The 17,550-nt window shown below is 41.0% G+C and overlaps 1 protein-coding gene across 1 annotated transcript in view; it reads left to right on the forward strand.

Annotated features, from left to right (window-relative positions):
• The window catches only part of LOC149463521 (epithelial sodium channel subunit beta-like), a 76,822-nt gene extending 60,558 nt beyond the window's left edge, over nucleotides 1-16,264 (forward strand). The window contains exons 8-11 of the mRNA XM_089675316.1: nucleotides 7,905-7,962; nucleotides 8,099-8,172; nucleotides 10,288-10,363; nucleotides 16,004-16,264. Coding sequence (XP_089531442.1) covers nucleotides 7,905-7,962; nucleotides 8,099-8,172; nucleotides 10,288-10,363; nucleotides 16,004-16,213 — 418 coding nt within the window. The 3' untranslated portion in view covers nucleotides 16,214-16,264. The remainder of the gene's footprint in view (nucleotides 1-7,904; nucleotides 7,963-8,098; nucleotides 8,173-10,287; nucleotides 10,364-16,003) is intronic.
• Nucleotides 16,265-17,550: the final 1,286 nt, after the last annotated feature.

Raw genomic sequence — 17,550 nt, forward strand, 5'->3', positions numbered from 1 at the left:
CCCATACAGCCTACCTGACAGAGCCCCCCCCGTTGCCAGAGAAAATATCAAAATTATATTTATTGTAAAAATACACTTGAAAAGTTATTAATGTACACAATCCCAACAAAATTCCTGTTAAATCTAAATGATAAAACTGTGCTGAGTTAATAAATAAAACGGTGTGTATAATTGAGGTCTTGGGGATCATTCACATGGGTGCTGTGGCCTGTAGAGTGTGAATCAGTGGTTTGTTTATGTGGCTGGAGCCGCTTGGAGCTGTTTGCAAGCAACCTATGTTACACTATGGAAATTCTGCAGGTCCTAATTTGACAGGCATATAGGTGCAGGTGTACAGCCCTGAACACAGACAGTGAGCATTCAGGGCCACTTCCCCACGCCTGCACACCTGTCAGATGAAAACCTGTGTTCATACAGCTGCTCTGTCCCCATAATGTAACAGGTGGCTCCAGCCACGTGGACAACCCACTCATTCATGCTGTACAGGCCAGAGGACCTGTGTGAATGGGACATGTTTGAAAAATTTTTTTCCTCGGCCCATTAAATTCAATGGGCTGCCTAACGTATGGGAACATGCAAAAATACTGCAAGCATATTATTTTAAAAGTGTGTTGCACCTAACCGCACAGTAGTGTGGTGCCATGCGTTTTGGTGGCTGTGAATGCAGCTGTGTTTACTAGATGAGTGGAGGTGCAATTAAGTATTCATGGTGCCTGCACACATCTGCAAAGGGCATTGCATTTCTTTGCAGTGCAGGAAAATGCGTGCTCTTGCATGCGTTTTTGCACCACAAATGGTGTGAACAAGTCCCAAGGGCCAGTTCACACTATAGAAATGCAGTCTAGATGTGTTCCAAATGTGGTTCTGAATGCGCATTTTTTACGCATTTTTAGCGTGTTCCAGTGCATTTTTGACACGTTACAGTGTGGTTTTTTTATGCATTCCTGTTAATTTTTTCCTCTCTCTTTTTCTTCAATTTAATTGGGAACATATATGTTCCAGAGCGTTTTTGGTGCGTTCCAGTGCATTTTTGATGCATTTTACTGTGTTTCAGTACAGCTCTGTGCAGAACAAATGTAGCCTGTTCTACTTTTTTTTTCTGAAACCGGAATGCACTGGAACTGCAAGCACTCTCTGTGTGTTTTGGATGCATAAAAAAAGCAACTGAAACACATGTAGTGTGAACTGGCCCTAAAGGTTATTATAGGTAAGGGAACGGGACTGACCAGGAATTGTGAAGGCAATCAGACTAGTGGTGAGATACAATCAGAAATCTTATAATAATGCTAGATCTGAGGTGATAGGAAATGGGAAACATGAACTAGATCAGTAAATAAATAGTTAAATAAAAAGAGTTGAGCAGTGAACAGAAAGGGATCAGCAGTCTGGGGGAGAGAAACAAAGTTGCAATCAACTATAAACAGAAGGAAACCTGAAAGTATCAAACTTGTGGTGCGCCTCTAACATCACAACACTGAGACACTGTGATAGAATGACAGGAGGCTAAGGCTCCATGTACACGGGAAGCTTGGAAAACACTTCTGAATGATGGAAACTGACTGCTGGAAAATGTAGGTTAAAAAACTTTCAGTTTAGCCGCGTTTGCATACCGCGTTTATATGCGTTTGTGTTTAGAAGCTACACTCGGGCTTACCATGCAGCGCTGCTCCGCGATCCCTCGATCACTTACCTTGTCCTGCACTCCCGAGATGTCCCTCCTACAGTGTCCCCAACAATGTAATCTGGCGGATACCGGCATCTGTCATCTGGGTTCCGTCCCCTGCGAGTGTCGGGACGTACGGAGGACAAAACGACAGGAAATTTGAAAATGACAAAAAGTGACATTCACTAAAATCACTAAAATCACATAGTAAAACATTACTGTATCAAACCATTTCACACACAGTTTGTCCCTTGTGCTTTGTCCTGTGCCCTGCCTACATTTTTACTGTTCTTTCTGCCTTGAAACTGAGAAAAGTCCATGGTGTCCAAAAAAAGGTCTCTTTAGGTCAAAAGTAGTTTTAGACCAGCTAGAGAATAGCGATAGTAAATCAGAACCACTTGCAGAATTGAGTGATAATGATTCGTGGGGAAAGTCATCATCAGACACTGAAAACGATTTTGCAACTTTACTCAGTCATGTGCGAACTTGGCACTATATTTAAAATTTCTGTGTTTTTGGTTTGATTACATTATTGAATTACATTTATTATTATTATATTATTTTTTATGATTATTTATTAAATTATAATTTATGGTTTCGCGTTTCAAGTTTTATCCTACCCGGGATGTTTACTAGACTCTTGTTCGGACAGATTTCAGTGAGTTATTCCTAAAAATTACAGGCCTACAATAAAAAAAATATATATTTCCATGCAAAAAAATGTACCGCTTTGAGCACAGAAATATGGACATAATCAGACCGCTAGGGAGGTTAACTGACAATTGCATGGTCATACAACGCTGCACCCAAATGAAATTTATGTTCTTTTTTTCCCCCCACAAATAGAGCTTTCTTTTGGTGGCATTTGATTGCCTCTGCAGGGTTTCTTTTTTGTGCTATCAACAAAAAAAGACTGACAATTTTGAAAAAAAAACAATATTTTTGACTTTTTGCTATAAAACATATCCAATAAAAAATTTTTAAAAAATCTAATTTCATCATAAATTTAGGCCAAAACGTATTCTGCTACATGTCTTTGCTAAACAAAAATATCTGTAAATTAATTGGTTTACATGAAAGTTATAGTGTTTACAAATGGTGGTATATATACTGGAATTTCTTTTTATACTAGTAATGGTGGCGATCAGCGACTTATAGCGGGACTGCGGTGGGCATTCTGACACTGGGGGGGAACTGACTAACTGCCACTGACATCCCCAGTGACACTAATACAGTGATCAGTGCTAATAAAAAGTACTGACACTGTACTAATGGCACTGGGCAAGAAAGGGTTAACTTCTGGGACAATCAAAGGGTTAATTGTGTGCTATTTTACTAACTGTGCTGTGTGTGTTTTATTGTGTAAGCATGCTGCTTTGTATGGCTCTGCTATAGGTAAATACTGCTTTGAACCTAGCGACATTTACTAGAGGTGAGGCTACTTTCACACTGAGCCACCAGAAAAACACAGCAAAAACGCATAGGCGCTTTTGATGCCCTTTCTGAGCATTTTTAAAGGACACATGACTTAAAAACTGCAGCAAAAATGCTTCGCAGAGGCGTTTTTCAGGTGTTTTATAGGCGGTTTCCATTGACTTCAAAAGGAAAAGGCATTTTTGGGGTGTTTTTTTAACTCCCCAAACATGCCCCAAAGCTACAGCAAGCAGGAGTTTTTAGGCGGCTTTTACACTGAGGGGTTTTTCAAGCATTTTTGCGTAAAAAAAAAAAAAAAGCCTGAAAAGCTCAAGAAAAATGCTTCCCTGTGTATGTGAATGTATATTTGTGTATTATTATACAGGATTTATATAGTGTCAACAGTTTGCGCAGCGCTTTACAATATAAGGGAGACAGTACAATTATAATACATTTCAGTACAGAAAGGAATAGGAGGGCCCTCCTCGTGGAGCTTACGTTTTCACACTGAGGCGTTGCCTTTGTGGTGCGGTGTAAAAACTCCTGCTTGCAGCATCTTTGGGGCATGTTTGGGGAGTTAAAAAAAAATGCCCCAAAAATGCCTCTTCCCATTGAACTCAATAGCAAACGACTGAAAAGCGCCTGAAAACGGCAATGAGAAGCTTTTTGGTGCCGTTTTTAAGTCACGTGTCCTTTAAAAAATGCCCAGAAAGAGTGGCAAAAGCGCAGTAAAAATGCGGTAAAAACACCTATGTGTTTTTGCTGTGCTTTTGCGGTGGATCAGTGTGAAAGTAGCCTTAAATCGCACAGCAAGCACAATGCCGCAGTGTGAAAACATACATAGATATACATTCACATACACAGGGAAGCATTTTTCTTGTGCTTTTCAGGCGCTTTTTTAAAATGCAAAAATGCCTCAGTGTGAAAATAGCTTAATGGAAAATGCCTGAAAAGTGCCTCAAAAATGCCTCTGAGAAGTGTTTTTGGTCCTTTAAAAACACTCAGCGCGGCAAAAGCGCCTATGCGTTTTTGCGGCGGATCAGTGTGAAAGTGCAGAACTAATGTTTCAATGAAAAACTCTGAGCAGACAGGCTCTTTATTGCAGAAGGGACATGAAATGTTTCTTCTGCAGTAAAGTAAACCTACCTGATTAAGAGCCTGGCTCAGCTTAGAGGTGCAGGATGGACTGTATATACTGTATACTGGATATATACAGTACATATATAATATATACTAAAAATATAAATATATATATACAGTTGTGTTCAAAATAATAGCAGTCAGACATCACTAACCTGATCAATCACTGTTTTTGGTAGAAATTATATTTCTACATGGCAAATAATTTACTAGCAGGTGTAGTAGAGTAATAGAAATCCAACAGACCCAACAGTCATGACATGCATGCTGCTGATTCTGTGTAATTGAATCACTAATTGAAAGGGGCATGTTCAAAATAATAGTAGTGTGGAGTTCTATTAGTGAGGTCATTCGTTCTTTGAAAAACAGGTGGCAATTATTGCCCTTATTTAAGGAAGGAAGGCAGCAAATGTTGTACATGCTGGTTACAGTGCATTTCTCTCTGAAATTCTGAGGAAAATGGGTCGTTCCAGACATTGTTCAGAGGAACAGTGTACCTTGATTAAAAAGTTGATTGGAGAGGGGGAAACATATAAAGAAGTGCAGAAAATGATAGGCTGCTCAGCTAAAATGATTGTAAATGCTTTAAAATGGCAACCAAAACCTGAAAGACGTGGAAGAAAGCGAAAAACTACCATTCGAATGGATAGAAGAATAGCCAAAATGGCAAGGACTCAGCCAACAATCAGCTCCAGGAAGATGAAAGAAGGTGTAAAGTTCCCTGTGAGTAATGTTACAATTAGAAGACGCCTATGTGAAGCCAAGCTATCTGCAAGAAGCCCCCGCAAAGTCCTACTGTTGAAAAAAAGACGTGCTGAAGAGGTTACAATTTGCCAAAGAGCACATTGACTGGCCTAAAGAGAAATGGCGCAACATTTTGTGGACTGATGGAAGTAAGATTGTTCTTTTTGGGTCTAGTGGCCGGAGACAGTTTGTTAGACGACCCCCAAACACTGAATTCAAGCCACAGTACACTGTGAAGACAGTGAAGCATGGTTGGGCAAGCATCATGATATGGGGATGTTTCTCATACTACGGTGTTGGGCCTATTTATCGCATACCAGGGATCATGGATCAGTTAGAATACATCAGAATACTTGAAGAGGTCATGCTGCCTTATGCTGAAGAGGACATGCCCTTGAAATGGGTGTTCCAACAAGACAACGACCCCAAACACACTAGTAAACGTGCAACATCTTGGTTCCAGACCAACAAGATTGACGTTATGGAGTGGCCAGTCCAATCCCCGGATCTTAATCCAATAGAAAACTTGTGGGGTGACATCAAAAATGCAGCTTCTGAGGCAAAACCAAGAAATAGAGAAGAACTGTGGAATGTAGTCCAATCATCCTGGGCTGGAATATCTGTTCACAGGTGCCAGAAGTTGGTTGACTCCATGCAACACAGATGTACAGCAGTTCTCAGAAACAGTACTTATACAATTAAATATTCATTAAGTGATTCAAAGGAAAGCAAAGTCTTCAAACATTTTTCAGTTTATATAGTGAATAGAGATGAGCGAATCGAACCAGGCGAACCGGAATTCGAGTCGAATTTCAGGAAATATTCGATTCGCGTCGAATCCGAAATTTTGCCTACTTCGGGTGCGCGAATCGAATATTTCCCGATCAGCCGGCAAAAGTGTCCCTGCAGTGAGCTCCGCTATTTCTGACAGTTCTCTGACAGAAGGAACACATGTTTAGCGGTTGAAACATTGTATCTATTAGTTTCCATTTAGGATACAGATGTTTCAACCGCTGTACATGTGAAGAAGCTGTCAGAGAACTGTCAGAAATAGAGGAACTCTGCACATACACTTTTTGCCGGCTTGGAATTATTCTTATTTTCATCCTACTTCTTCTTCTTCTTCTTCTTTTTCTTCTTCATCCTCATCCTCATCCTCTTCTTCTTCTTCTGAGGATGAGGATGAAGAAGAAGAAGAAGAAGTAGGATGAAAATAAGATTAATTCCAAGCCGGCAAAAAGTGTATCTGCAGAGCTCCTCTAAGTGTATCTGCAGAATGTCATTTATGGAAACAAATAGATACAATGTTTCAACCGCTGTATGGAGTGAATGTCCCAGAACTGTCAGAAATAGTCTATTTCTGACAGTTCTATGACATTCCCTCCATACAGCGGTTGAAACCGCTGTATGGAGTGAATGTCCCAGAACTGTCAGAAATAGACAGAAACTGTCACAGAACTGTCCTTCTTCTCATCCTTCTCCTTCTTCTCATCCTTCTTCTCATCCTTCTTCTCATCCTTCTCCTTCTTCTCATCCTTCTCCTTCTTCTCATCCTTCTCCTTCTCCTTCTTCTCATCCTTCTCCTTCTTCTCATCCTTCTTCTCATCCTTCTCCTTCTTCTCATCCTTCTCCTTCTTCTCATCCTTCTCCTTCTCCTTCTTCTCATCCTTCTCCTTCTTCTCATCCTTCTCCTTCTCCTTCTTCTCATCCTTCTCCTTCTTCTCATCCTTCTTCTCATCTTTCTCCTTCTCCATCTTCTCATCCTTCTCCTTCTTCTCATCCTTCTCCTTCTGCTTCTCCTTCTCCTTCTTCTCATCCTTCTCCTTCTTCTCATCCTTCTCCTTCTTCTCATCCTTCTCCTTCTCCTTCTTCTCATCCTTCTCCTTCTGCTTCTCCGTCTCCTTCTCCTTCTTCTCATCCTTCTCCTTCTTCTCATCCTTCTCCTTCTTCTCATCCTTCTCCTTCTCCTTCTTCTCATCCTTCTCCTTCTTCTCATCCTTCTTCTCATCCTTCTCCTTCTTCTCATCCTTCTTCTCATCCTTCTCCTTCTTCTCATCCTTCTCCTTCTTCTCATCCTTCTCCTTCTCCTTCTTCTCATCCTTCTCCTTCTTCTCATCCTTCTCCTTCTCCTTCTTCTCATCCTTCTCCTTCTCCTTCTTCTCATCCTTCTCCTTCTCCATCTTTTCATCCTTCTCCTTCTTCTCATCCTTCTCCTTCTCCTTCTTCTCATCCTTCTCCTTCTCCTTCTTCTCATCCTTCTCCTTCTCCTTCTTCTCATCCTTCTCCTTCTTCTCATCCTTCTCCTTCTCCTTCTCCTTCCTCATCTCCAAGGGCATTTAAATTAAAGGTACAGTGTTCTGCACTAATTTAAAGGCTCTCTGAAGCCTAGAAACCCTTTTTATAAGTCATCTTCGTAGCGAATAAATTCGCATCGAATCGAATTTCTTCCTGAAATTCGCCGAATCAGCCGAATCGAATTTTTGAATACTTCACTCATCTCTAATAGTGAATGTTTGAGTTTGTAAAGAAGAATACAAACACTGCTATTTTTTTGAACATTCAAATATTCACTTTTCTTCAATTTTTTTAGCGGAACAACACAAATTTGATATATTTTTCTTCATGTTTTGATTTGGAATAGAATGTGTAGTGTTCCCAATGCATTTGTGTGTATGGAAATAAAAGCTATTAGAAGGATTTTGAGCTTTATTCACTTTTTTCAACACACTGCTATTATTTTGAACACAACTGTATATATATATATATATCTATATACCCCCACTTTTGCTTATGCCACCATGTTTCCAGCTGTTTTTTGGTCCCTTTGAGGTGTTCTAATTATTTTTAAATGTTGCCAACTATGTGGGGTTTTGTTATACTTTTAAATGCATTATCTACATTTCAGTTCCATGATGAATAATCCCATGTCCTATTGTTCCTGCAGAGAGGAGATTTATGAGCTGACTGTGTCAGGATCCCAGTGGCCATCCAGTGCTTTTATTGTAAGTCTAACACTTTATAGACAATAAGTTGTACTATACATTCCTTGTCTGTGTAAGAATTGTGATGTGCATGTCAATGTATTGCAGTTTGGGAAATATGAACACCAACAATACTGAAATATTTTTTTTCTTGTAGGAAAACTTTGCAAAAGAGCTGAGAGAATGGGGAGGGCAGATGAAAGATATTGCTGACAACCCAGCGCTCATTAGGTTTGTCTCCAGCGCTGCTAACCTATAACTGTCTCGGATGTCTACAAATACAGGGACATAGAAAGCCGTGTACCAGTAATTTTGACCCTAAAGCCAGGGGCGTCCCTAGGGTTGGTGTCACCCGGTGCGATAACACTTGGTGTCACCCCTCCGACGATCCCCGCAGGATGGATCGAATATGCAAATTGAGCATAATGGATCAGAGTTCAATCCATTATCCTCCATCCTGCAGGGATTATCGGCTTGTAACCTAGATAAGTTACCCCCGTATAGGTTGCAAGATGACGATCCCCACAGGATGGATCGGATCTGCAGATTGGGTAGCATAATGGATCGGACTCCGATCCATTATGCTCAATCCGCAGATCCAATCCATCCTGCAGGGATGACACTGGACCTGCTCCACAAAAAGGTAAGTTTTAGAGCAAGCCGACGATCCCCTTAGGATGTATTGGATCTGCGGATTGGGGAGCATAATGGATCGGACTCCGATCCATTACGCTCAATCTGAAGATCCGATCCATCGTGTGGGGATCACACCAGACCCTTTCCACAAAAAGGTAAGTTTTAAAGCAAGCCAACAATCCCCTTAGGAATGATCGGATCTGCAGATTGGGAAGCCTAATGGATCGGACTCCGATCCATTATGCTCAATCCGCAGATCCGATCCATTCTGCGGGGATCATTGGCTTGCTTCAAAACTTACCTTTGCATGGAGTGGGTCTGGTGTCACCCCCTGCAATAAGGGGCCCCCGGTGTGTAGTGCCCCCTCCCCCCCCCACACCTGCCTAGGGACGCCACTGCTTAAAGCAGATCTAAGTGCTAACTAGAAGACATTTAGGAGTTGTTTTACTAAATACAAATAGACGGTGCACTTTGCACTTTTCAGTTGCTCCAGAGCTTAATAAATGAGGGAAAGCTTCGCTTTGCAAAGAATGCCCAATCACATGCAAGGAAAATAAACAAAAACAGCATTTCTTCTTGCACATGATTGGATGATGGAAGTCAGCAGAACTTCTGCTCATTTACAAAGCTCTGGGTCAACTGATCTTGCAGAGTGCAGAGTCTATTTGCCTTTAATGAACCAACCCCTATGTTTGCTAAAGCACTATGGGGTTGATTTACTAAAGGCAAATAGACTGGGAACTTTGCAAACTGCAATTGCTCAAGAGCTCAGTAGATGTTGTAAAGCTTCACTTTGCATAGGATACCCAATCACATGCAAGGAAATAAAAAAAAAAAACAGCATTATTACTTGCACATGATTGGATGATGGAAGTCAGCAGAACTTCTGCTCATTTACTAAGCTCTGGAGCAACTGTGCAAAGTACACAGTCTATTTGCCTTTAATGAACCAACCCCTATGTTTGCTAAAGCACTATGGGGTCAATTTACTAAAGGCACATAGACTGGGAACTTTGCAAAGTGCAGTTGCTCCAGACTCAGCTTAGTAGATGTTGTAAAGCTTCCCTTTGCATAGGATACCCAATCACATGCACGGAAATTAAAAACAGAATTATTGCTTGCACATAATTGGATGATGGAAGTCAGCAGAACGTCTGCTCATTTACTAAGCTCTGGAGCAACTTTGCAAAGTGCTCAGTCTATTTGGCTTTAGTAAATCAACCCCATTGTGTATTATAAACCACTACCTTATCTTTCATAAATTACTATCACCCATTTTTGCATTGCTCCTGATCTCCTTTAGCCTATTTCAGCCACTTCCTGTCTACATGCACTTTCTCCATTGTTGACTGCACATCATTGTGCTGGACTGGATTCACATTGGTGGCGACAGGGCACCATGCGTGTGAAACGTGTGTAAGTACAGCTGCTTGCAGTCTCTGTCGGGGTGCATGTTACAGGGTGACAGTGCAGGAGGTTCACCCTATAACAGGAGGTGCCTGAACAAGGACCTTTATGGCAGGATCACCAAGTTTTTTTTTTTAATTCTTCAGCTCTAAAAAATATTGAAACAATTAATATTACATTAACATGTTCAAACTTATTTTTATTGGGTTTATATGTACTTTAAGTATGTTCAATTAGCCACTAAAAGGTGTCATTGTAAGCGTCCCCATAAATAAAGGTTTTCCCTCCTATCTGTTTCCACAGAGATAACTTTGTGAAGGTTGTGGTGTATTTCAAACAGCTAAATTTTGAAATGATAGAAGAGGAACCCTCAATGACGGTAACTATCAATGTTATATATAAGAAGAAAGTACAACAGGCTCAGTTCACAAAGCTAAAACACCAGGATAAGAATACTTAAAGGGTAGCTCTACTTTCATGGGGAAAAATAGCAAATAAAAAATAATAGCATATGAAATTACTACACAAGCCCATTAAAAATGACCTTTTCAAGATGCAGCCACTGTAATTTTCTGTGAAATTCAATGCAATACAGCAATCTGGAGGCGTTTTGTACACATTTCCTCCTTGTGCGATTGGCTCACTGATTTTCCCAGAAGTCTGCACTAAGATAGTCACATTTTAGGCATCCTCTGAAAGGAACAAAAAAACTTAATTTTCGGTGAGATACTCTCAAAGGATTAATCACTTCTAAAGGGATAGAGAGAAAACAGGTGGCGCACACACCTAGTGCATTATCCTCGTGCATTATCCAAGGCTAAGCCATTTGACCGCACTGACAGTGAGGACACCTTGCCTGCCATTGTGGCCATTGTCATTCTTCTATGCTTTTTAGATACATGCTTCGTCTGTGAGTATGTTTTTATTATTATTTCACTCCTACAATAAACCTTGGATAATGCACTAGGTGTGTGCGCCACCTGTTTTCTCTCTATCCAGTGGCTGATTTCCCCGTCTGAGTAGGGCTGCACCCCTGAAGCATTTCCTTTGGTTGTCGCTGTCCTGGCTTCCCTTTTGGCTGTGCATATCCTGAGGCGCTGGAGAGTACATACGACTTCTAAAGGGATGCAGACCCTGCCACTGTCCTCATTAGAACCCTGAAAGTGCAGCAGCTGATTGATAGTGAAAGTCACTCCCATCCAGATTCAGTCTGCACATTGACATCACCAAACAGCTATTTTTCAGAGCAATAAAAGGAAAGAATCTGATACAAAGTTTGATAAAATCCCTGCAGTGTACATCGATCACCCAGAGGGTACTGTTGTTTTCTCAACAAAAGTGGAGCTACTCTTAAAGGCCACCATACTTCTCTTGTTCATCCCCTGGCCCAAAAAAAAGAAAGTTAATCCATTTCTTGATCCATGCTCGGTGGCTCACTAGGGTTGGTGTCACCTGGTGTTGTAAAACATGGTGTCACCCCCCCTTTCCCATGGTTATGATACAAGAGATAGCCAGAGATAGTGGACGTGATACAAGGGATGTTAGAGACCGCGGACACGATGCAAGAGACAGTTAAAGGATAAGTTCACCTTTCATAACATGTTACATGCTACACCCATATTCAGGGTGTAACATATAACATGTTATGAAAGCACCGTCCCTCGCTCCCCGCCGTTCCCCCACTTTTACAGCTAGCGGGGAATCTTCTCCTGCTAGCTTTCAAATTAAAAAAAAAGTGACCAGGTGGGGCTCCACCCTCCTGGCTACGTCACTCCTCTCTGAATGAGAAACTACAAGTTTCAGCAGCCTTAGTGGCTGTTGGCTTGTTCTCAATGAACTATAACGGCACTGGCTCACTGCGCATGTGCCTACCCAGCCGAATGCACAGTTCCAAAGTCGTCCCCCAGCCTTATTTTCTACAAATGGTTGGCAACCCTGGTTACCCCTCTGGCAGGATTCACCCCGGTGTGGACCGCACCCTCCACGTCCTTAGCGACACCACTGTCCAAGCTAACAACGTACTGTAGATGAAGGAATCTTCACTGCCAGCTATTGAATTCGGGCAGCTGTGTCACCTGTGGACTGAATGAGAGAAAATCAATTGATTCCCCCGTCCACGATAAAAAGCATGGATGGAGCTATTAGGCTCCTTGCACACTGTGCGTTTTTCAGCGTTTTTGCATTAGCGTTTAGCCGAGTTTAGCCACGTTTTCCCGTGTTTTAGTTTTTTAGCGTTTTTTACACACAAAAAAAAACACCAGTTTGTTACATTTTACCATGTTTTTACAGCTAAAAAAACTCCTCTAGAAACCCACTAGTTCTGGGGTTTTTTTCCAGCCAAAAAACGGCCCTGCCAAAAAAAAAAAATGCTGATTATCTACTTCCTGTCCGGCCTATAGTAAAATGATGGCCGGGCGAACCTCTCGTCCCTTCGGGAGGCCATCATATGACATCCTTCCCGGATCACGCTTTGCGTGTGCCCACAGGGCCGCACTATGGCGAGATCTGTCACCAGCTGTGTACCTCGGACACGGCCGATGACAGATGTGTGTACCAGTTCCGTTGCCAGTACCATGTGACCTGCTGTGACCAATCACAGCAGGTCACATGACAGTTGTATACAATGGATGGCTTCCTTTTATGATATCCATTGTATACAAGTGTGTCTAGCTGTGAATGGTCACAGTGATCACATGCACAGGCTGGGCCAATCACAGCCCATCTGTATCATGTAATTAGCCGTGGCCAATCACAGCTAATCCCAACAAAAAAACCTGAATGAATCAATTTCATTCAGTTAAATGCTTGCTTATAGCAAATAAATTCTTTGCTATAAGCAATCAAATTGTATATAAAGAAAAAAAAACTAAATATTGATCACTTCCCCAAAGTAGTACAATGTTACTATGGTAACATTATGCTACTTTGGTCATAGTGTAATATGAAAAAAAAAATCTTAAAAAAAGAAAAAAGAATGTAAAAAAAAAAAAAATAATAAAACAATAAAGAAAAATTAAATTTTTTTTTTTCGTACTGTCACAAGTCATTGTCCCTGATCACCGCCACACCAGTTATATGCTGACGCTGTACTGCACTGGAGACAGTATGTAAAAAAAAATTGTGAAAATTTTTTTTATTTCTTACAACTTACAAAATTACAACTTCAAAAAACTCGCCATGCCTCTTATGAAATACATCGGACTGTCTACTTTGCAAAAAGGGGTCATTTGGGAGATATCTGTACTGTTCTGACATTTTTGGGCCTCAAGAAATTAGATTGGCCGTCAGTACTTCAGGATTGATCAATTGTCAGATAGTTCCCATAGTTTGTGAACTCTATAACTTTCCTACAGACTAAATAATAAATACTAATTTGAGTTATTTTCACTAAAAACATGTAGTAGAATACATCTCGGCCTAAATTTATAAGGAACAATTATTTATTTGCAAACTTTTCTAACAGAAACAAAAACGTTTTTTTTTCCAAAATTTTCGGTCTTTTTTTGTTAATTTAGCAAAAAATAAAAACCCCAGTGGTGATTAAATACCACCAAAAGAAAGCTCTAGTTGTGTGAACAAAATGATAAAATGTTAGTTTGGGTACAGTGTTGCATGACCGCGCAATTGTCTTTCAAAGTGTGAGAGCGCTGAAACCTGGACAGGAAGGGGATAAAAGTGCCAGTACTGAAGTGGTTAAAGCCTATGTGTGCATGGACACATAGGATAACATGCTGGGGAGTTTACTGGCTGTAGAAGAAAACGCCAAAAGCCAAAAACAGCCGCTGTAAATACGTCCAGTGTGCATGAGGACTTATATTCAGACAGCTGTGGCACCCATGGCTATCTGCAAAGGTTGGTGCTGAAATTCAGTGGCTGCATCTGTTAGTATGCCGTCACTCATCAGCCGATAATTTTGCATGCAGCTCAGTCAATTTTTAAGAATGACTCTATGCTTGCAGGGGCACCCACAACTCGAATTTTAGAAGATTTAGCAGGACTACGTAAAAAAAAAGAAAGTTGCAGTTATTTCAGCTAAAGTAGAACTAAATGCAAAACTAAGCAAGTAAGGGAGGGGGTTAACCCTTGTCAGGTTTTTTTGTCATCTGTGTCCCATTGGGGAGATTTTCCTTCACTTCCTGTCCCATAGCCAAACAAGAAGTGAGAGGAAATCCCTCCAAAGTGAAGGAATCCCAGGTTGTTACCAGGGTCACCAAAACTAGTGTCCCTATCAGAATATTTCCCCTCCAGGGGCGGACTGACCATTTGGAAAATCGGGCACTGCCCGAGCGCCCGGGGTCAGTAGGGGGCCCCATGAGATGCCCCTGGTACCTTTTTCATAGGCTTTTTTGAGTTTTGGCAAGAACACAGGGGCCCCATGATCCCCTATTGCCCAGGGGCCCCATGAGTTGTCAGTCCGCCCCTGTTCCCCTCTATTGCTTTTCTTGGGACAACCTAAAATTTTAGATTTTTTTTCATTTTCAATAATAATGGTAAAGAGGACAAATAGAGAGGGTGAATCTGCCTAATAGGTCCGCAGACAGCAATAAAAACCTAAACAATGCTTTATTACCTCTCCACTATGTCCAAAACTTGGGAAAACAAAGTTGTTTTTCGTTATATTATTTATTTTTAATCTCGTTGGACTTAAAGTATAACATATATTTGATAATATCAGTCACATGGCTAAAATAAAAATACTTGTTCATGTGTTAAAACTTTGTGAATTAAGCCTGATGTCCTAAATCTGTGCAAAAGACATTCATGTGCATCAGCTTATTTTACATGATTTTAAATGATATAATGATTATAAATGTAGAGTGTGGCTAGAATCCATATTTTGTTGGAGACAGGAGTTTTGCACATGTGTATACTTACTAATCTTCCATAACCAGATAAGGAAGCAAACTTGTAATTGTATATTTCAGCAGCCATTCATTTTAAATGGATTTTTTAGAGTAGACAAACCTTTTCATTTTAGGGCCCTTTCACACTGATCAGTTGTTGATTTAAAAAAAGCAGAGGAAAAATGCATCCCTTAAAATCCTATGGAACTCTTCACACTTGTCTGTTGCATTTCAGTTGTGTTTTTAAAAGTCCTGCTTGCTGCAATTTTGTCATGCTTGGTGCAGTAATAAAAGGCATCAAAAACACACCTCTCCATTGAAACGAATGGAAACCACAGCAAAAATGCATCCAAATCGCAATGCACCCGTGGGAAGTGCTTTGTCCAGTTACATGCCCAGGGTAAAAACGCAATGCAAACGTGGCAAAAACGCATTCAAAATGCATTCTGCTAAATGTAAAGCACCATGGCAAAAACGCATATGTGTTTTTAATGCGTTTTTGCAACAGAGCAGTGTGAAACAGCCCTTAGATTGTGGATGGGTTACACCCTTTGTCAGGTTCTCATTGTTATCAGTATCCCCACTGAGGAAGTTTGTCTTCCTGTCCCTGCAATATGTCTGAAAACAAGATAAAAGTGGTACTAAACCCACAACAGTAAAATCAGTCTGTATATGCAATAAAGCATAATTGTTATACCCACTGTGGAACCTAAGGGGCAGAGGTGGACTGACCATTTGGAACCTCGGGCAGTGCCCGAGGGCCCGGGGTCAGTAGGGGGCCCTATGAGATGCCCCTGGTACCTTTTTTCATAGGCTTTTTTGAGTTTGGGCAAGGACACAGGGGCCCATGATCCCCTGTTGCCCAGGGGCCCCATGAGTTTTCAGTCCGCCTCTGCTAAGGGGGTTAAACCTTTACATTGTGTACAAAGGCTGTGTGATCCTGTCTTCTCTGATCCTCCTACTGTCCCGCTTCCTCTTCTGGTGAACACTGAAACATTTAATCTTCACTCTCTTTTTGAGTTTTAAACTTGGGGGAGGTCTAAGAAACATAAAATGACATTAGATCATTCATGAAAAAAAAAAATGAAGTAGCAGTTGGGTTGATTGACCCTTTAGTTGATGAATGCATATACTATACAATTGATAACAAAATTATGGATTTTTCTCTTTTCTAGGAAATCAACCTAATTTCTAACATGGGGGGCTTGGTTGGCCTCTGGGTGGGCTTCTCAGTTTGTACCCTAGCAGAGTTCTTTGAATTGTTCCTCGATGTCCTTCTTCTCTTTATTCGGAGGTGTAAGAGGACAGTGAACAAGGAAGGCTACTCCAACCCTTATATCCAAAAACAGAGTCCCATCTATCTACACAGAACCACCAAATTCTGAGCAGAAGAATGGAAAGGAGGACCATGGTGTTGGAGACATAATATAAAGAACCAGCAAAGCATTTTTATGTCCGAAGTGTGTTGTTTCTCCTTCATTAAAGTGTTACTAAACCCACAACAGTACAATCGGTCTGTATATGCAGTAAAGCATGCTTGTTATACTCACTGTGGAGCCTAAGGGGTTAATTCTCTGCATTGTGTAAAAACACTGTTTGATCCTGACTTCTCTGATCTTCCCCTTCTTCCAGTGCCTTCTTCCACATGCACTCTCCCAAGAAAAAAAAACCTCTCTAGCAGCACACACCAAACTGAGCATATGCAGAGTGACTCCACACGACTCCACACGATAGGTCTTTTCTCATCAGCAGTTAGAGCAGTCTTGTGACTTCTATCAGCATCCAGCTGAGCACTGGGTAAAGCTTGTAGGAGGAGCTATCATTGCCATCTGACTGTCTTATGAGACTGCATAACCCCCGACCCTCTGTCTGGACAGTGATAATTGGCCCTGTGCTGATCACATGCACCCTCCCAAAAAAGAAAAACTCTCTAGTTATACACACTAAACTGAGCATGTGCAGAGTGACTTCTAGCACTCTGTACTATCAGCAGATGGACTGGGGACAGTGAAAGAAGGGGAGGATCAGAGAAGACAGTATCAAACAGCCTTTTTACACAATGTGGAGGATTAACCCCTTAGGTTCCACAGTGAGTATAACAAGCATGGTTTCCTGCATATACAGACTGATTTTACTGTTGTGGGTTTAGTAACACTTTACGCTCAGTCATGTAGAGGAATATGTTCATCATATAAGACCACTTATTGATCAGCCAGGGGAATTAAAGTGCATTATTCATACACAAATGTCAGATAATATCAAAATGTTAAAACTGAATTCTAATGGCTGTCCTGGGAAAGTATGACACTTTTCCAATCCTTCAGTTTTTATTTACAAGATAAAGTCCATTACCCATGGGCACATATATTTTCAAGAATACAGGCCCCCTACTGTCAATACCAAGGTTTGGGCAGGCACCAGTGGATCAAACCCATCAATGTTTTATGTTCCTGAACATTCCAGTTCCAGATTTTACCGAGTAGTCCATGCCACTGCTCTCTACAAAGGTGTCACTCTTTCACCTCTTTATTACCCATTATTTATAAGAAGAGTGATATCATCATTTGGGTGAGAGTGGGCACTGCAGTGAAAATAGCTCACCAAAGGGGCCCCTATGTCAATTAAGAAGCAAGCATGTAAGTTGATTTTCCAGCAACCAGCATAAACTGAAATGATGTATAAAAATAGAATACTAAAGCAAAAGTGAAAACTACAAGGTCTT

The sequence above is a fragment of the Staurois parvus genome, unplaced genomic scaffold (assembly GCF_062004578.1).
Source record: "Staurois parvus isolate SC_StPar_1 unplaced genomic scaffold, SC_StPar_1.0 ptg000154l, whole genome shotgun sequence".
NCBI lineage: Eukaryota > Metazoa > Chordata > Amphibia > Anura > Ranidae > Staurois > Staurois parvus.